The sequence below is a fragment of the Danio aesculapii genome, chromosome 3 (assembly GCF_903798145.1).
Source record: "Danio aesculapii chromosome 3, fDanAes4.1, whole genome shotgun sequence".
NCBI classification, from domain to species: domain Eukaryota; kingdom Metazoa; phylum Chordata; class Actinopteri; order Cypriniformes; family Danionidae; genus Danio; species Danio aesculapii.
In genome coordinates, this window is record NC_079437.1 from 56,507,621 (window position 1) to 56,522,679 (window position 15,059).

General features: G+C 38.5%; 1 protein-coding gene across 1 annotated transcript in view; it reads left to right on the forward strand.

The window, feature by feature from the left end:
- rnf213a (ring finger protein 213a) overlaps positions 1-4,269 on the forward strand; it is a 101,582-nt gene extending 97,313 nt beyond the window's left edge. Inside the window, exons 66-68 of the mRNA XM_056454272.1 lie at positions 175-264; positions 1,684-1,862; positions 3,398-4,269. Of these exons, the coding sequence (XP_056310247.1) occupies positions 175-264; positions 1,684-1,862; positions 3,398-3,551 (423 nt within the window). The 3' untranslated portion in view covers positions 3,552-4,269. The remainder of the gene's footprint in view (positions 1-174; positions 265-1,683; positions 1,863-3,397) is intronic.
- Positions 4,270-15,059: the final 10,790 nt, after the last annotated feature.

Below are 15,059 nucleotides of genomic sequence, written 5' to 3' on the forward strand. Positions count from 1 at the left end.
TAATCAGTTAAAAAAACTATAGTATTACGCATTTACAGGTAGTCGGGTGCAGGTGTACATGAATCTGAAAATGTACATTGGAACAGCATTATGGATGGTTTACACAAAACTTTGCTCTGCTTGTGTTTTATGAATGAAGCCAAATGTGTGATCGAAATATAATTGTGTATGCAGGCATTGAGTCGGTGCAGCCTGAAACACTGCGTGGCGCTGTGGCAGCTGCTCAGTTCTCTGAAATCTGAGACGATGCTACGTCTGAAGAGGGTAAGATGGATACCCACAGATAATACTTTATTCTGGTTTGTTCCTTCAGTGAGTTTGTACACTCTCAATCCAAATACTTGATTTTACTAGAAAATCTGGGTAACACTTTACTTGAAGGGATGTTTATAAGGCTGTCATGAAACCTTTATAATCATGATATGACATTCCATGATGTGAATGATATTTTATACATGCTTATACCAACTGTCATTGTTTTTTAATATTGTTTATGACAACTTTACATAAACAAATACATCACAGTCTGTTTTTGTTTTGTCTTGACATTACCAAGACAAAAAACCTGTCATAAATCTGTCATAAACATGCTTGTCATGAAACCATTATGAATATGTTATGAATTTTACACCATCATCATTATATTTTACCTTAACTACAGTGGTACATGCTGAATTTGAAAATTAATGATGCTCTTAAAAACTATTTGACACAGTAATTACACTTTTAATGAGACATTTTTATGACAAATACAGTTTGTTCCACTGAAGAAGTGATCAGAAAAATATTCATAACTATTATAATGGCCTCGTGACATTCATGTTTATGACAGATTTATGGCAAGTTGTGTTTCCTTGATAATGTCAAGATGTCTTGACGAAGATAAAGCCCGTTTGTGATGTATTAATTTAACTCAAGTTGTCATAACCAACAATGTCATCTTCGCATCTAAAATGCCGTAACTGAGCAAATGAGAGGGTCCCACTTCATATTAAGTGTCCTTTACTATGTACTTGCACCAAAAAATAAATACAATGTACTTACTGTGTTCATAATGTATTTGAGAACACTTGTGGTGCTTTTAAGTTGGGATAGGGGTAGGGTTATGGAGAGGTTTGGTGGTATGGGTAGGTTTAAGGGTGGGTTAAGGTGTAAGGGATGGTCAACAGTGTATTTACAAATTTAATTACAGATGTAATTGCATACAAGTATTTAATCCAGCATAAGTGCACAGTAAATACATGTATTTATACAATAAGTACATTGTAATGAATTATTAATTTCTGTGTAAGTACATAGTAGTTAAGGACACTTAATATAAAGTAGGACCAATGAGAGTTGTCATGAGCATGCATAAAATCTCGCTCATGTGTCATGTAATGCTTATAAGGGTTCTGTGTGTTATAAACACCCCTTCAAGTAAAGGCTTACCGAATATTCCATGGAAACCTGTTGCCTTAAACCACATCCACAAGGTGAAACTAGAAAGCCCAAGTCGAATTGATTTAGAAGAGCATAGAACAAGTTTCTGTGTTAATTCAACTATGGCTGTTTAGTTTAATCTTGTGTAGAAACTGATTTAAGTGTGGTGTAAGGCATTTGGTTTCCTCCAAGTTTTCTAGTAAAGTCAAATATCTGGGTTAAGATTGTAAGATAATAATGACTTATTCGTCTGCTCTTTAGGATCCATTCGTTGGAATCAGTGAAGAGTACAAGCAGCAATTGCAGGAGGAACACAAGGGGCTGCTCACAAGTTTCTTCACCAAGTCCAGCACTGATGCCTTCCTGCTGGAGATGCACGAGTTTCTGCTTTTGGTCCTGAAAAGCCCAAAAGCTACAGACACCTACAGGCCTGACTGGAGGTGAGAGCTGATGATGAAATTACAAATCTATTTTTCTTCCGATTTTTCATCTGACTTTAAGCTAATTATTTATTAAAAAAGGACTTTGTTCTTTGTGTGACTGAAATGTAGGCAACATCTATGTTTTCATCCAAATATATAAATTAAATTTATGTGCAAAACTGGAATAACGCATAAAAGACATGCGAATAAAGCAGCGTTTCCATCCAATAAATCAAAAAGAACAAAATCCTCACTTCCTGATTAACTGACGCCAAATATCAACAGTAAAAACAGAGTTTACTGCGGTAGAAGAAGCTGCGTCAATCTTTTCTTTATTTAATAAATGTACTTGCGCCTCAGAAGACAATGCTGACACACAATGAATGCGTGGTGGCGTTTGAAGCCATAGGAGAACAGACGCTCTTTACACGCTCCAGACGCTCTGGAGGTCATTAATAATATAATAACATTACTACTGAAATGGTTTTAGAATGACCAAAACAACATTTCAGATGTGTTACAGTGTCCTCAGCCTGCTGGTTTGTCCAATCTCACATATTTTCATCATCATATGATCTCTTATAACAAACCTTTTTATTGCACATACTGTAAATTGTTCAGTAAAAGTGTTTCCATCGTAGTTTAGACGCATCTTTTCTATCGAATAAAAGTTTATCCTACTCAGTTATGCGCATTTTTATGCGTATTATTAAAAGTTATGCGCATCATGACATTTCCATCAACCGTTTTTATGCGCATCTCCAAAATGAGCATTAAAATAGGTGGATGGAAACGTAAGGCTAAGACGAGAAATACCGCTTCGTCTTTAATAAAGGGGATGAGATCGACAGAAACTCAGAGTTTAGAGGATAAATCCTGCTCCTGACCAGGTTAGGTTCACAGAGTAAGTTACCACAGTAACTGACTTTGTGTTAAAGTTACCTCTCTTTCAGAAACAGGCTTGACTTACCCTGCTTACTTGAGTTAAACAAACCTGCCATTTTGCAACGGAAAACCCAGAGTTTCTCTTATTTCAGGGTTAAAATACTCAGAGTTTTCACTTAACATCCTTTCTGAAACGGGGCCCTGGTCATTAGTCCTGACGAGCATCAGCTATATGTGTAATCAGGAAGGGAACTGGAACTGGTGTGTGTGAGGTGCATGATGGGATCTGTAGGTCATTTCAGTGGCAGAATTGCAACTGCTAGATCGCTGGTGATCATCACAGTATAACATGTAATGACAAAAAGTCAAGACAGTAAATATCTTTGTTCTTTTAGCTTGTTTTAATGAGTTAATCAAGGTTTCAACTCAATTTAAATTACACAAAGTTGAACTAAAATATTTTTAGTCAGTTTGATTGATGTACCGTAAGTTGAGATGACTAGAAAAGTTCATTTGATTCAACTAAAAATTTTAAGGCAGCAGGATTTAGTTTTTACAGTGTACAGAAATCTGCATGGCCAGAATCCAAATAGATTGTGATGTGACTTTGAAGCTTCTCCTGAAGATAGATATTTACCATAACTCACTAAATTCTCTCTGTCCTTCAGTCTGAAACACACTGTTGTGTCCTACATGGAGCGTAAAGATCTGGATGTTCCCCCTGAAGTGGAAGAGTTCTTCCCTGAAGAGATCCTGCTTTCGGAGTACACCAGCACATGGAACTTCTCCGTTAACCTCAGGCAAAAAAGAAGCCAAAGCTAGCTCTGGATTAAGCACTTGTGTTGTCTTAGCCATTGACTTATATCAGGGAAAAAGAAAAAAAACTTACAAATGACAAATTGCCTTGTACAGACTGTTGCAGTCAGTGATATCTGTGCACCTACTGTAGTGTTAAGTTTGCAATATATACATTTTGCTCCCCTGTAATATGAAGGTACAGTATGTCAAAATTATTGTTTCAAGTCTGAAAAGTTCAAAACAATCATGGATAGGTTTCTAAAGTTGTTGAAGTTGTTTACCATTCCAATTTTGTATTTGTTTACTTTTTCCTTTACAATACCAATAAACTCATCTCTTTAGACTCGTTTAATGAATGCAAACTGTTGAATGTTCTAATACACACTCCTCATCGTGAGCCATGGAGTTCTATGGGTCAAAACAGCCAATTGTAGTGTGTACTCATACTGTAAATGCACTGAGAGCCGTTTATTTATATTTCTATACATTATATTAGCCACTAGCCATTATAGGAACATGCCACCTTTTCGTAAAGACTTGTTACGGGATGTTACAAGTCTCCAAGAGTCAAACAATTGACTAAAAGTCCATTTAGCCAAGTTCTTGATCTGGCAGGGACATTTTTAGCTTAGCTTAGCATAATTAATTTAATCGGATTAGACCATTAGCATTTCATTAATTATTATTATTATTTTTTTTATATTAAAGCTCAAGTCTTCTGTACTGACATTGTATAATAAGTCTAACAGAAAAAAAAAAATCAAAACTTCCTAGGCCAGTAATGCTCACCTTAGTCTCATTCTGGCACAATAGTCAAGAAACTCTGCTGCCGTACCATACACAATGATATTACACAGATTTAGAATAATTTGATGTATTCAGCACACAAGCCAACCTTTTTCATTCAGAGAATTAGTTAATAATAGTCATTATAAACAATTAATTTGTAAAATCCATTATTAATATTACTCTATCATTGCCTTTTTTGGCAATACACTGAAAAAAATATTTTCTCTGTTTAAACTACAATTCTTAATTATAACTTAATTGTTTTACGTTCAATCCACTTAAATTTGTAAAAAATTGAGTTAGCTTAATTGATTAGTGTTGGGACAACTTGAAGGAATTGTGTGGAACATTGTGTGCGTTTTTAAATTTTAAAATGCACACCTCTAAATCCTTAGAAAGACAAAAAGTTTACTGATGTGAATCGACTGAATGTACTGTGTTTTCCTTTCATTTCTTTGCCTAGAAATTGGTGTTGTGTTAGATTGTGATGCAAATGAAGGCCTGGAGGTTGTTGACACTGTGCGGGAATTTTCTTTCATGTGTGCCTTAAGGCCAAATGAAGGCTCATCATAATCTCAAAAAAGTAAAGTTTACACATCTAGTGTAATGTGTGATGTGATGGACTTGAATACCGGCTGCCTCTGTTGTGTTTGTCTTCACTTAAATATTATATATATTCAAAGAGCGCCCATCCTTTAAAAAGCCAACTGATGCTTGTTCAGAAAAACCAAAAAGGTGACAGATGAAGATATTATCGACGAATTTCAGCATTTATTCAAACTACCAGAGGTAAAGCTCATCAATTTACTAATTTTTTAAATATACTTGTCAACTTTTGTACAACTTTTAAATACAAGATTTTTTTTTCTTCTTTGTAGGGAGAGAAATGACTCTTCATCACAGGATCTCATTGTTGTTCCTCATCCTTTCAAGTTCAATTGGTAAACTGTTTGTCCAGCTTCAATTTCTGTTGTGATTTTGTGGTTGGTTAAAGTGTTAGAGTTAACAGAAAGCGTGAAAGATTGTTAACTGTTTCATGTCTCACTTGTACATTACACTTAATAAATGACTTTTCCCGCTTGTTCAAATTACTTAATATGAGTTGAACCAACATAATTCTTTTCTTTTTGGGGTGACAAATTTATTGTTTATGCTCAATAGGTTTTCCCATAGCAGACATCACTTTACGCTTTAAAACTGTTATTAACAATTACACAGACTTAAACAAGGTTCCTTTATGGAAACGTTTATTAAACTCTTTAAATAAATAAATAATAAAGCACATAGTGATATCAGCTAGAAATACACCAGTTCGGCAATCTCAGTACCTAATGTCAAAGCTTACCTTGTCCTTATACCTTATTCAATCTGCTCCTGCCATTAGAAAAAAACTTTCTTATAGCGTCGAGTGCTTCGCTTCCTTTAGCATTAAGTCTTCCGCACCTTTTTCCTTCCAGCGTTGAGTGCTCCACTTCCTCCTAGCGAGGAGTCTTCCGCTCCTTTTTTCCTTCCAGCGTCGAGTGCTCCGCTTCCTCCCAGCGTTGAGTCTTCCGCTCCTTCTTAATTTCAGTGTTAAGTGCTCCGCTTCCTTCAAGTGTTGAGTATTCCGTTTCCTCCGAGCATTGAGTCTTCCGCTCTTTCTCTTCCTTTCAGCGTCGAGTGCTTCACTTCCTCCTAGCACGTAGTCTTCTGCTCCTTTTTTCCTTCCAGCGTCGAGTGCTGCGCTTCCTTCAAGTGTTGAGTCTTCCGCTCCCCCTTTCTCTTCCTTAAAGCGCAGAGTGCTCCTTTTTAGCGGCAAGTCCCTCCACTTTTCCTCTTTCCCTTTCAGCACCAAGTCCCTTCGCCACTTTCTTTCCTTCTTGCAATAAGCACTGCAGCTACTTTTCTTCCTTCAACATAGGTCCCCACTCACTAGCTCTGACTCCCGCAGGAGTTTTGCCTAGAGCTTCGACTCCCGCAGGAGTCCCTGGCCCCTTCCCGCAGAAGTCTCCACCACTTTCCCCCTTTCCTGACTCCAGTGGGAAACTAACCCCATAGCTGCAGCTCTCACTCCCGCAAAAGTTTTACCCCCACCCCATGCCCCCTCCATGCCCCTTGCTCAGCACTGATCTCCTTGCCTTTTGGTGAGTTCTTCAATATGCGGCTGCTGTCCTAAGCTAAAAAGGCATTTTTGTGGAGTTCTCAAGACCTATGTGAGCTCAAACCCCTTATCCCTTACCCCTAACCCCCTCTCGCCCTACAAACAGGAGGGAGCCCCGGGCTCCCGGATCTTATCTTAAACCCCCCCCCCTTTTTCTTGACAGGGCAGTACGGTGGCCCAGTGGTTAGCACTGTTGCCCCACAGCAAGAATGTCACTGGTTCAAATCCTTGCTTGGCCAGTAGACATTTCTGTGTGGAGTTTACATGTTCTCCCCGTGCTCGCGTGGGTTCCCCCGGGGTGTCCGGTTTCTTCCCACAGTCCAGAGACATGCGACATAGGTGAACGGACCAAACCAAATTGGCTACATTGATAAGTTTTTAATCAGCAATTCCTAATTGCCTTTAGCCATAAATAAGCAGGGGAGTTCTCAAGACCTACCTGAGCTCAAACTCCCCTCTTGCCATACAAAGGGGAAGGAGCCCTGGGCATGAAGATCTTACGAGCTTAGGGCTGTCTTCCTCCTTCCTCTCTGATTCCAGCTTTACAGGTAGAAATGGGGGAGATGCCAATTCATCTACGAAGGAAACCGCTATTATTGACATACTGGGCAATAATAAAGAGCCATGATGATAATCATCCTGTAAAAGTGCTACTGGAGGTATGTTGGGAATATGGGGAAAAGAAAAGAAATCGTTTTAGCTGGGCTATCGGGGGTTTAGTGCTGGAATTAAAACTAAATGAAGTTAGTATTATACCATCGGTTATTCGACCATCAATACCATTACGGATCTTACCACAACCAAAAATGGACCTTAAACTATTGGAAGGCAGAAAAGAAAAGGGGCAGCAGGTACCAGAAGCGTATCTAATAAGTTAGCACATTGAGACACATTATGGACCAACTACACACATTTTACAGATGCATGTAAGGACCCTTGAAGTGGCTGGGTGGGGATAGCGTACATCATTCCAAGGTTGGAGGTATTGGAAGAGAAAAGAATATCATCATTTACAGGCGAGCTGCTAGCAATTATGTTAGCAGTCAACAAAATTTACTGTTCTGATTCAAGTTCAGCCTTACTATGCTTGGATGTTCAAAAAAATCATATATAGTAGACATTATAGTAGAAGTTCTTCAGTTATTATATATTTTACAGAGGAAAAACAAGATAGTTCAGTTTGTGTGGATTCCACATACAGGAGTTGAGGGCAATGAAGCAGCGGATTGTTTAGCAAAAAGGGTAATGGCAAAAAAAAAGACAGATATGCAAATCTGGCATAGTATGGCAGAACTTTAATGAATAATAAATAAGGGAATAAACATAAATTGGCAAATAAGTTTGGATAATGAGCAAAAGGGCAGGAATTTACATTTAATACAGCCAAAAGTAGGACAGATATTGAAATCAAGAGGGAGCAGAAAAGAGGATTGTATTCTTTCAAGGTTAAGGCTAGGACATGCAGGAATGAACTCTACATTACTAAACATCCAACAGGGTTGTGTGATGAATGCGGAGAGAGGGACACGGCAGAACATGTACTCATTAGTTGCAGTAAATACACAAAGGAAATAAATATGTTAATTAATGATCTACAGAAAAATAATGAACAAATAACAGTAAAAGAATTATTTTATCCAGAGGAAAATAAATGGTGTGTGTAAAGATTTTGGACATTGTCTTGGACACTTTTGATGCTTTTAAACAGTTTGCTGCGTTTATAAAGCGCCCATGTCTTGAGGTAGTTCATTATGCGATTTACTTTCTATGTGCGATTTGATTGGACAGGAATCACAGGAATTATTTTTCTAATCCCATAGACCAGAAAAAATAAAGGAATGACTGCAGGTTTAAGGAAAGAAGTAGAGTAAAAGTACAGATACTGCAGCAAACATATACTCAAGGGAATGTAAAAGTACACATTTTTAAAACTACTTGGTAAATTACAATTCCTGAGAAAAACTACTCAATTACAGTAATTTCAGTATTTGTAATTAGTTTCTTTACACCACTGGTGGACAAACATGTATAAGACTGATTGTCATTCTGGCAAATCATGTGGCAGCACTGCAAATCATGCAGATATGTCAAGAACAATCTGAGTAGGTTGAAATGTAACCTCGTGAATATAACATAGGCTTGTCATAATGAAGCATACAGGTTTAAAATGTCCATGGATTTACTAAGATCAGCACACCTCTCTCTATACTTCACTTTTGTGTGTGTTTACTGTGTATATCATGGTAAGGTTTCCTACTGTATTTCAATTTCACATCTATTGTGCTGCATGCTGCATTCAACCATGCGACTCATCCATTTACTTAAGCAAATAAGAAAAGGGCTTGAGTTGTACAGATTTCTTGACATCCTGCAAAAACATCCTGGACTGTTCGAGCATTTCTTCGTTCCCAGTGCTGAGAATGACAATTGTTATGATCTCCAGAACTGTTGCTCTTGCAAGCTGTTCAAACCGAGCATCAAAGTGGGGAAGGAATGGGATCTAAGGGACTTTGAACATAGGATGGTTGTTGGTGCCAGACAGGCTGGTCTGAGTATTTCAGAAACTGCTGATCTACTGGGATTTTCACGCACAACTATCTCTAGGGTTTACAAAGAATGGTCAGAAAAAGAGAAAACATCCAGTGAGCGGCAGTTCCAGAGGTCAGAGGAAAATGGCCAGACTGGTTCGGGCTGACAAAGGCAACAGTAATTTAAATAACCACTCATTACAACCGAGGGACCCAGAAGAGTATCTCTGAACATACAACACATACAACCTTGAGGCGGATGGGCTACAGCAGGAGAAGACCACACTGGGTGCCACTCCTGTCAGCCAAGAACAGGAAACTGAGGCTACAATTTACACAGGCTCATCAAAATTGGACAAAAGAAGACTGGAAAAACATTCCCTGGTCTGACGAGTCTGGATTTCTGCTGCAACATTTGGATGGTGAGGTCAGCAATATGAAAGCATGGATCTATCCTACCAGCGGTTCAGGCTGCAGGTGGTGGTGTAATGGTGTGGGGGATACTGTTTTGGCACATCTTGGGCCCATTCGTACCAATTGAGCATTGTGTCTGACCATGTCCACCTCTTTATGACCACAGTTTACTCCTCTCCTGATGTATACTTTCAGCAGGATATCGCACCATGTCATAAAGCATGAATCATCTCAGACTGGTTTCTTGAACATGAATATGAGTTCACTGTACTCAAATGGCCTCCACAGTCACAAGATCTCAATCCAATAGAGCACCTTTGGGATGTGGTGGAACGGGAAATTTGCATCATGGATGTGCAGCCGACAAAACTGCAGAAACTGCGTGATGCTATCATGTCGATATGGAGCAAAATATTTCGAGTACCTTGTTGAATCTATGCCACGAAGGATTAAGGCAGTTCTGAAAGCAATATGGGGTTCAACCCAGTACTAGTAAGGTGTACCTAAAAAGTGGCTGTGAGTGTACTTGCTTACTTCACTGTATGTATGTTTAGGACAATAATTCATAAATACCCTTCTGGAGTACCCATCAATGGCACCAAATATTACAAGACCATATCTGATTTAAGGTTAAAAAAAGTGTCGTAAACTTTTGAGAGAAAACAACTAGCTCATAAACCAATAGAAACATGTAGTTGTTATGGATATGCTGTATCTGTTATATATTAAAAATAAATATATTTGCACTGTTTATGACCTTGGGAGCTACTGTAGGAAACCTTTTGACACACACCCAGAGTGTGCCAACTGTGTGCGAGTGCACTGTGAAAAATAACTTATCTGTATCCAAGGGTTTTATTTGAATAATTCTGTGAATTCAAACCCTGAAAACACCCAAAGCAAACATACTACTCCAAAAATACTAGAAACACAAGAGTCCCTAACAACTATTTTCTCTACCATGTGTTGATAATATTAGGTAGTTTCTTGTTGACGGTTGGAACTTCTTAAATGGGAATTAGTGTAATTTTGGGTTTTCCCTACTGAAAAATCCATCTTAAACCAGCCTAGGCTGGTTTTAGCTGGTTGACCAGCCTGGTTTTAAAAGGGTTTTGGCCATTTCCAGGCTGGTTTCCAGCCATTTCCAGCCTGGTCTTAGCTGGTCATGCTGGAAAATGACCAGCTAAAACCAGCTTGACCACCTAGCCAGGCTGGGAGCCCAGCCAAAACCAGCTATGTCCATCTTAAACCAGGCTGGTCAAGCTGGTTTTAGCTGGCTTTAGCTGGTCATTTTCCAGCCTGACCAGCTAAGACCAGGCTGGAAATGGCTGGAAACCAGCCTGGAAATGGCCAAAACCCCTCTAAAACCAGGCTGGTCAACCAGCTAAAACCAGCCAACCAGCCTATGCTGGTTTAAGCTGGATTTTTCAGCAGGGGTAGTAAAATGGTTTGTTTGTTTTTCCACTTTCTTTAAGAGGAGTCACTTTTTTATATAAATGACACCTATCAGTTTTGTCTCTTATGTTACACAATTAGAATGAATTTCAAGTTTTTCAAGCAAGTTCAAAGTACTTTCTTCATGATGACCATCATTTAACTGCACAAATCATTAGCAGACAACAAACATGTGCTTCAGACAAAATGTAATTTAAACAGCTCTCCACTGAGTATTGTTTATTTCCAAGGAAAGTAGTTGTGTGTAATGAGAGAAGCCTCACTGTTGTTCTCCAAGCAGCTGTCATAACCAGATTAAATGCACTGTTGTTGAGCATGATTTACTCACCTTTGTGTCACTCCATGACTTTTCCTCGGAATGCCAAGAGAAGAGTTTTCAGGGTAGCTTTCGTTTACTTTGGAACAACACAAGGGCTGACAGGCGTTTTATTTTAAGTAGATAAAATGCTTATTTAACAGAGCCCTGACAGAACTAAGTGTAGCATAAACATCCATTTTACATGTCAGATTTAAGGAGATTCACATCCTTTTGTTTATGTTTGGCAAAAACATTCTGAGTCCTTCACATACACATCAAACTGCGCAGTGCAAAGTGTTAAAATAGCTCTGAATGAAGTGATGAATGAACTTTAATGATGAGCACCTGCTGTTAACAAGCAGAATCACTGACTACGTTTACATGGATATCAGTAATCAAATTATTTGCCTTAATCGTTTTTTAAAAATAATAAGATTAAGGCGTTTACCTGAGTTGCTTTTTGAATGTTCCTTTCATGATCCTGTTTTACATGTTATAACACATAATTAGATTACTGTCATTGCATCACCGCTCTATCCACGGATCCTCCAGAATTTTATGCAATTTCGGGTGTTTCATTTTTAATTTGTCGACTTTAACTGCAGTTTGACACTTTCACTTTCATTGCCCTACTGAAAAATCCAGCTTAAACCAGCCTAGGCTGGTTGGCTGGTTTTAGTTGGTTGACCAGCCTGGTTTTAGAGGGGTTTTGGCCATTTCCATGCTGGTTTCCAGTCATTTCCAGCCTGGTCTTAGCTGGTCAGGCTGGAAAATGACCAGCTAAATCCAGCTAAAATCAGCTTGACCAGCCTGGTTTAAGCTGGACATAGCTGGTTTTGGCTGGTCAAGCTGGTTTTAGCTGGATTTAGCTGGTCATTTTCCAGCCTGACCAGCTAAGACCAGGCTGGAAATGACTGGAAACCAGCCTGTATTGGCCAAAACCCCTCTAAAACCAGGCTGGTCGACCAGCTAAAACCAGCCAACCAGCCTAGGCTGGTTTAAGCTGGATTTTTCAGCAGGGTGGGGAACATTTCCTGCATGCCCCCGTGAAAAACAAGATATTGGATGCAACTATGAACTGCTGGAAGAGTTGTTTTAATCGAAGTTCATACCGCATGCTGAATTGGAAACCTCCGCATTTCGCGATGCAGGTGTCTGTGGTCTTCACTGACTCGGTAGGTGCAGATAATAGTGTCAGACAGCCGTGTGTGTATAGACTATCCTGTCGCAAAATGCGGCAAAAATTCCTACATGATGGTAATAGTTTGATTAAGGTGTTTACATGTCTGTACTGGACTACAATAATGCGACTAAAATCGGCATACTCCACATGTCTTAATTCGATTTCTCTTTAGTTCGATTATAACCTTAATCTGATTAAATTAATTTAAAAAACGCTGTTTACATGGTTAACTCTTAATCAGAGTGTTTAATCGTATTAAAATCGAATTATTGGTGTCTATGTAAACGTACTCACTGAAGTAAAACACAATACTACAACTGAATTTATTCATCATATGCAATATCTTGTTACTTTTCCTTATATTTAACATTTAATTGAAAACTGCATTACATTCAACAAGCTAAAACATAAAAAACATTATCAGATACAAGAAAGTATAAAGTAAATACACTGTAAAAAAAATCAACCAACAGGATTTACTCAATAAAATTGAGGTAACAATTTGCACTTGCTTTGTTTGGATAGATTGTATCTGTCACGATCTGTCACCTGCAGATCGCTGGAAAACATGCCATCACCTGGACTACATCTGCCACCATATGAAATACAACTCCCAGAAGTCTTTGCACTCACACACCAGTTCCTGATTCCCCTTGATTACACACACAAACAGCTGGAAGCTCATGAAGGTCTGATTACTATGACTCTAAAGACACCTCATTCACACACTCTTGTCAACTGTAAGTAAGCATTATGAAGTGTTATCCTTGTCTTGCCTTGTCGTGTTTCGACCTTTACCTTGGTTTTTGATAGTGATGGTGAAATGAAGCTTTCCGAAGCACCAAAGCTTTCCCTTCAAGTGTATCGTAAAAAGGTTCATTACTCGAAGATTTCTAACGCTGCACACAATACCGACATCTTGTGGTGAAAAGATGAACATGTTGCATGCCCCAGAGGACCGATTGCAATAAGTAAAATAAAGAAATATATGTATAGTTTTTAACGGTTCATGTAATAAATAAATTTCTGCTTTATAAAAAATAAATACATGACAATAATAATTATTAAATAAAAAATTGTGTGGATGATGAATTTATGGAACACATGGAACAACTTCTACAGAGACAAGTGAAGATAGAAGCAGACTATGAATCTGCTTTGATCAATAAATGAAGCCTTATTCATATACACTTCAGCTTCAGTCAGAAACCTATGAGATTGGCAAGGCTCGTGTAGGCATATAATCAAATAAAAAGAACATTGTTGAATAGTAAAGTGCTTGTGAACTGGAGAGCAGACATTTTATTGTCATAAATATGTAAGAGGCTAAATTATCATATGCTTTTATTTATATGACAAAACATGTCTTTTTGACTCAAGAAGGTCTGCACTGACTCCAAAGGCAGATACTGATTAGATAAGGGCCTGGTATGTGGACTTTGGGGGTTTTACGATGTGGTCACATGTTGATTGGTCAGTTTGAATGTCTCTACATTTGGGCTTTAGTCACATGGTCAAGAAAGATACCAAATAGGTAGTAAAACGCTGCTCTGCCTCTTTTCCTTGGCTCTCTTTTCCTGGCCTGCTCTTTTCCCGGCCTGTCTTTTCCTGGTCTGCTTTCCTGCTCTGCTCCTCTCCTCCTCTGGAGTCTATCTTCTCTGACTCTACTGCAATCAGGCTAACTTCTGGGCCTGCTCTCTTTGTCTCTCTCTCCCTCCCCCTGTGTCTCTCTTTCTATCTCTGGTAACTTTATATGCTTTATCACTTCATATTTGATCATTTTATACAGCTATTTCGTAATTAATTCAGTTGTAACCATCGAGAATTATTGTCATTAAATCATTTCATTATCAAGTATTTGTGAATTACTTTTGATTTAACATCAACATCTAATTGTTCCATATTGCAATACAATACGATCACATAATATCAACGCTCTCCCACATATTTAGCTATTAATAATGCCCTTATTTCTGTTTTTGGTATAAGATTGCAGAAGGATGGTTTGACTAGAATGTACAGTTTTTACCATCAATACTGATCACTTTTTAGTCATTCGGCAGAACTACAGTTCGAACCGCTGTGGTTTTAAAACCCATTCTTACAAATACAAGAAATTAAAGATTTTTATTAAGGAACAGGATTTGTTCAACACTGTGAGGATTAAGTCTATTTCTTTTTTTAATTTACTACTTCCCCTGCCTTTGAAAATATTCTCTCACATGGGGCTGATGATGCAGGAGTGCATAAAAATTCCAGGGCAAGTAAATGGAGGTGTGGATAGACACCCTTTTGGGTAGCCCAGAAATGCAGGGGATCTTCGGTGCGGGGGATATTTGGGTCACTGAGGTATCGTTTGACTTCAACAGTGGCATCTGCAGTCGTGACTGTCCAGCAGATCCCACATACCTATAGATAAAATAATACAAATACAATGTTTAATGGAATTGAATGTAAATCTCTGCAATAGCCACACACTCTATACAACCTGAGTGTACTGCATCACTTGTGGCTCCTGTTGTCTCTGTGTGTGAGGGGATTGTGTGTTTTCAGATGCTCTAATCACTGCTGCACATTCTGATGTGAGGCGTCTCACAGCATTCTGTGCATTAGATTGGCTGCAGAAGGCTATGGTTTTAAAGCATGGATCAAGTAGAGTGGCAAGGGTCATAACGCTCATGGTCTCATATGTAGACATCCTTTCCGAAAGAAGTCTCAAGAGGTT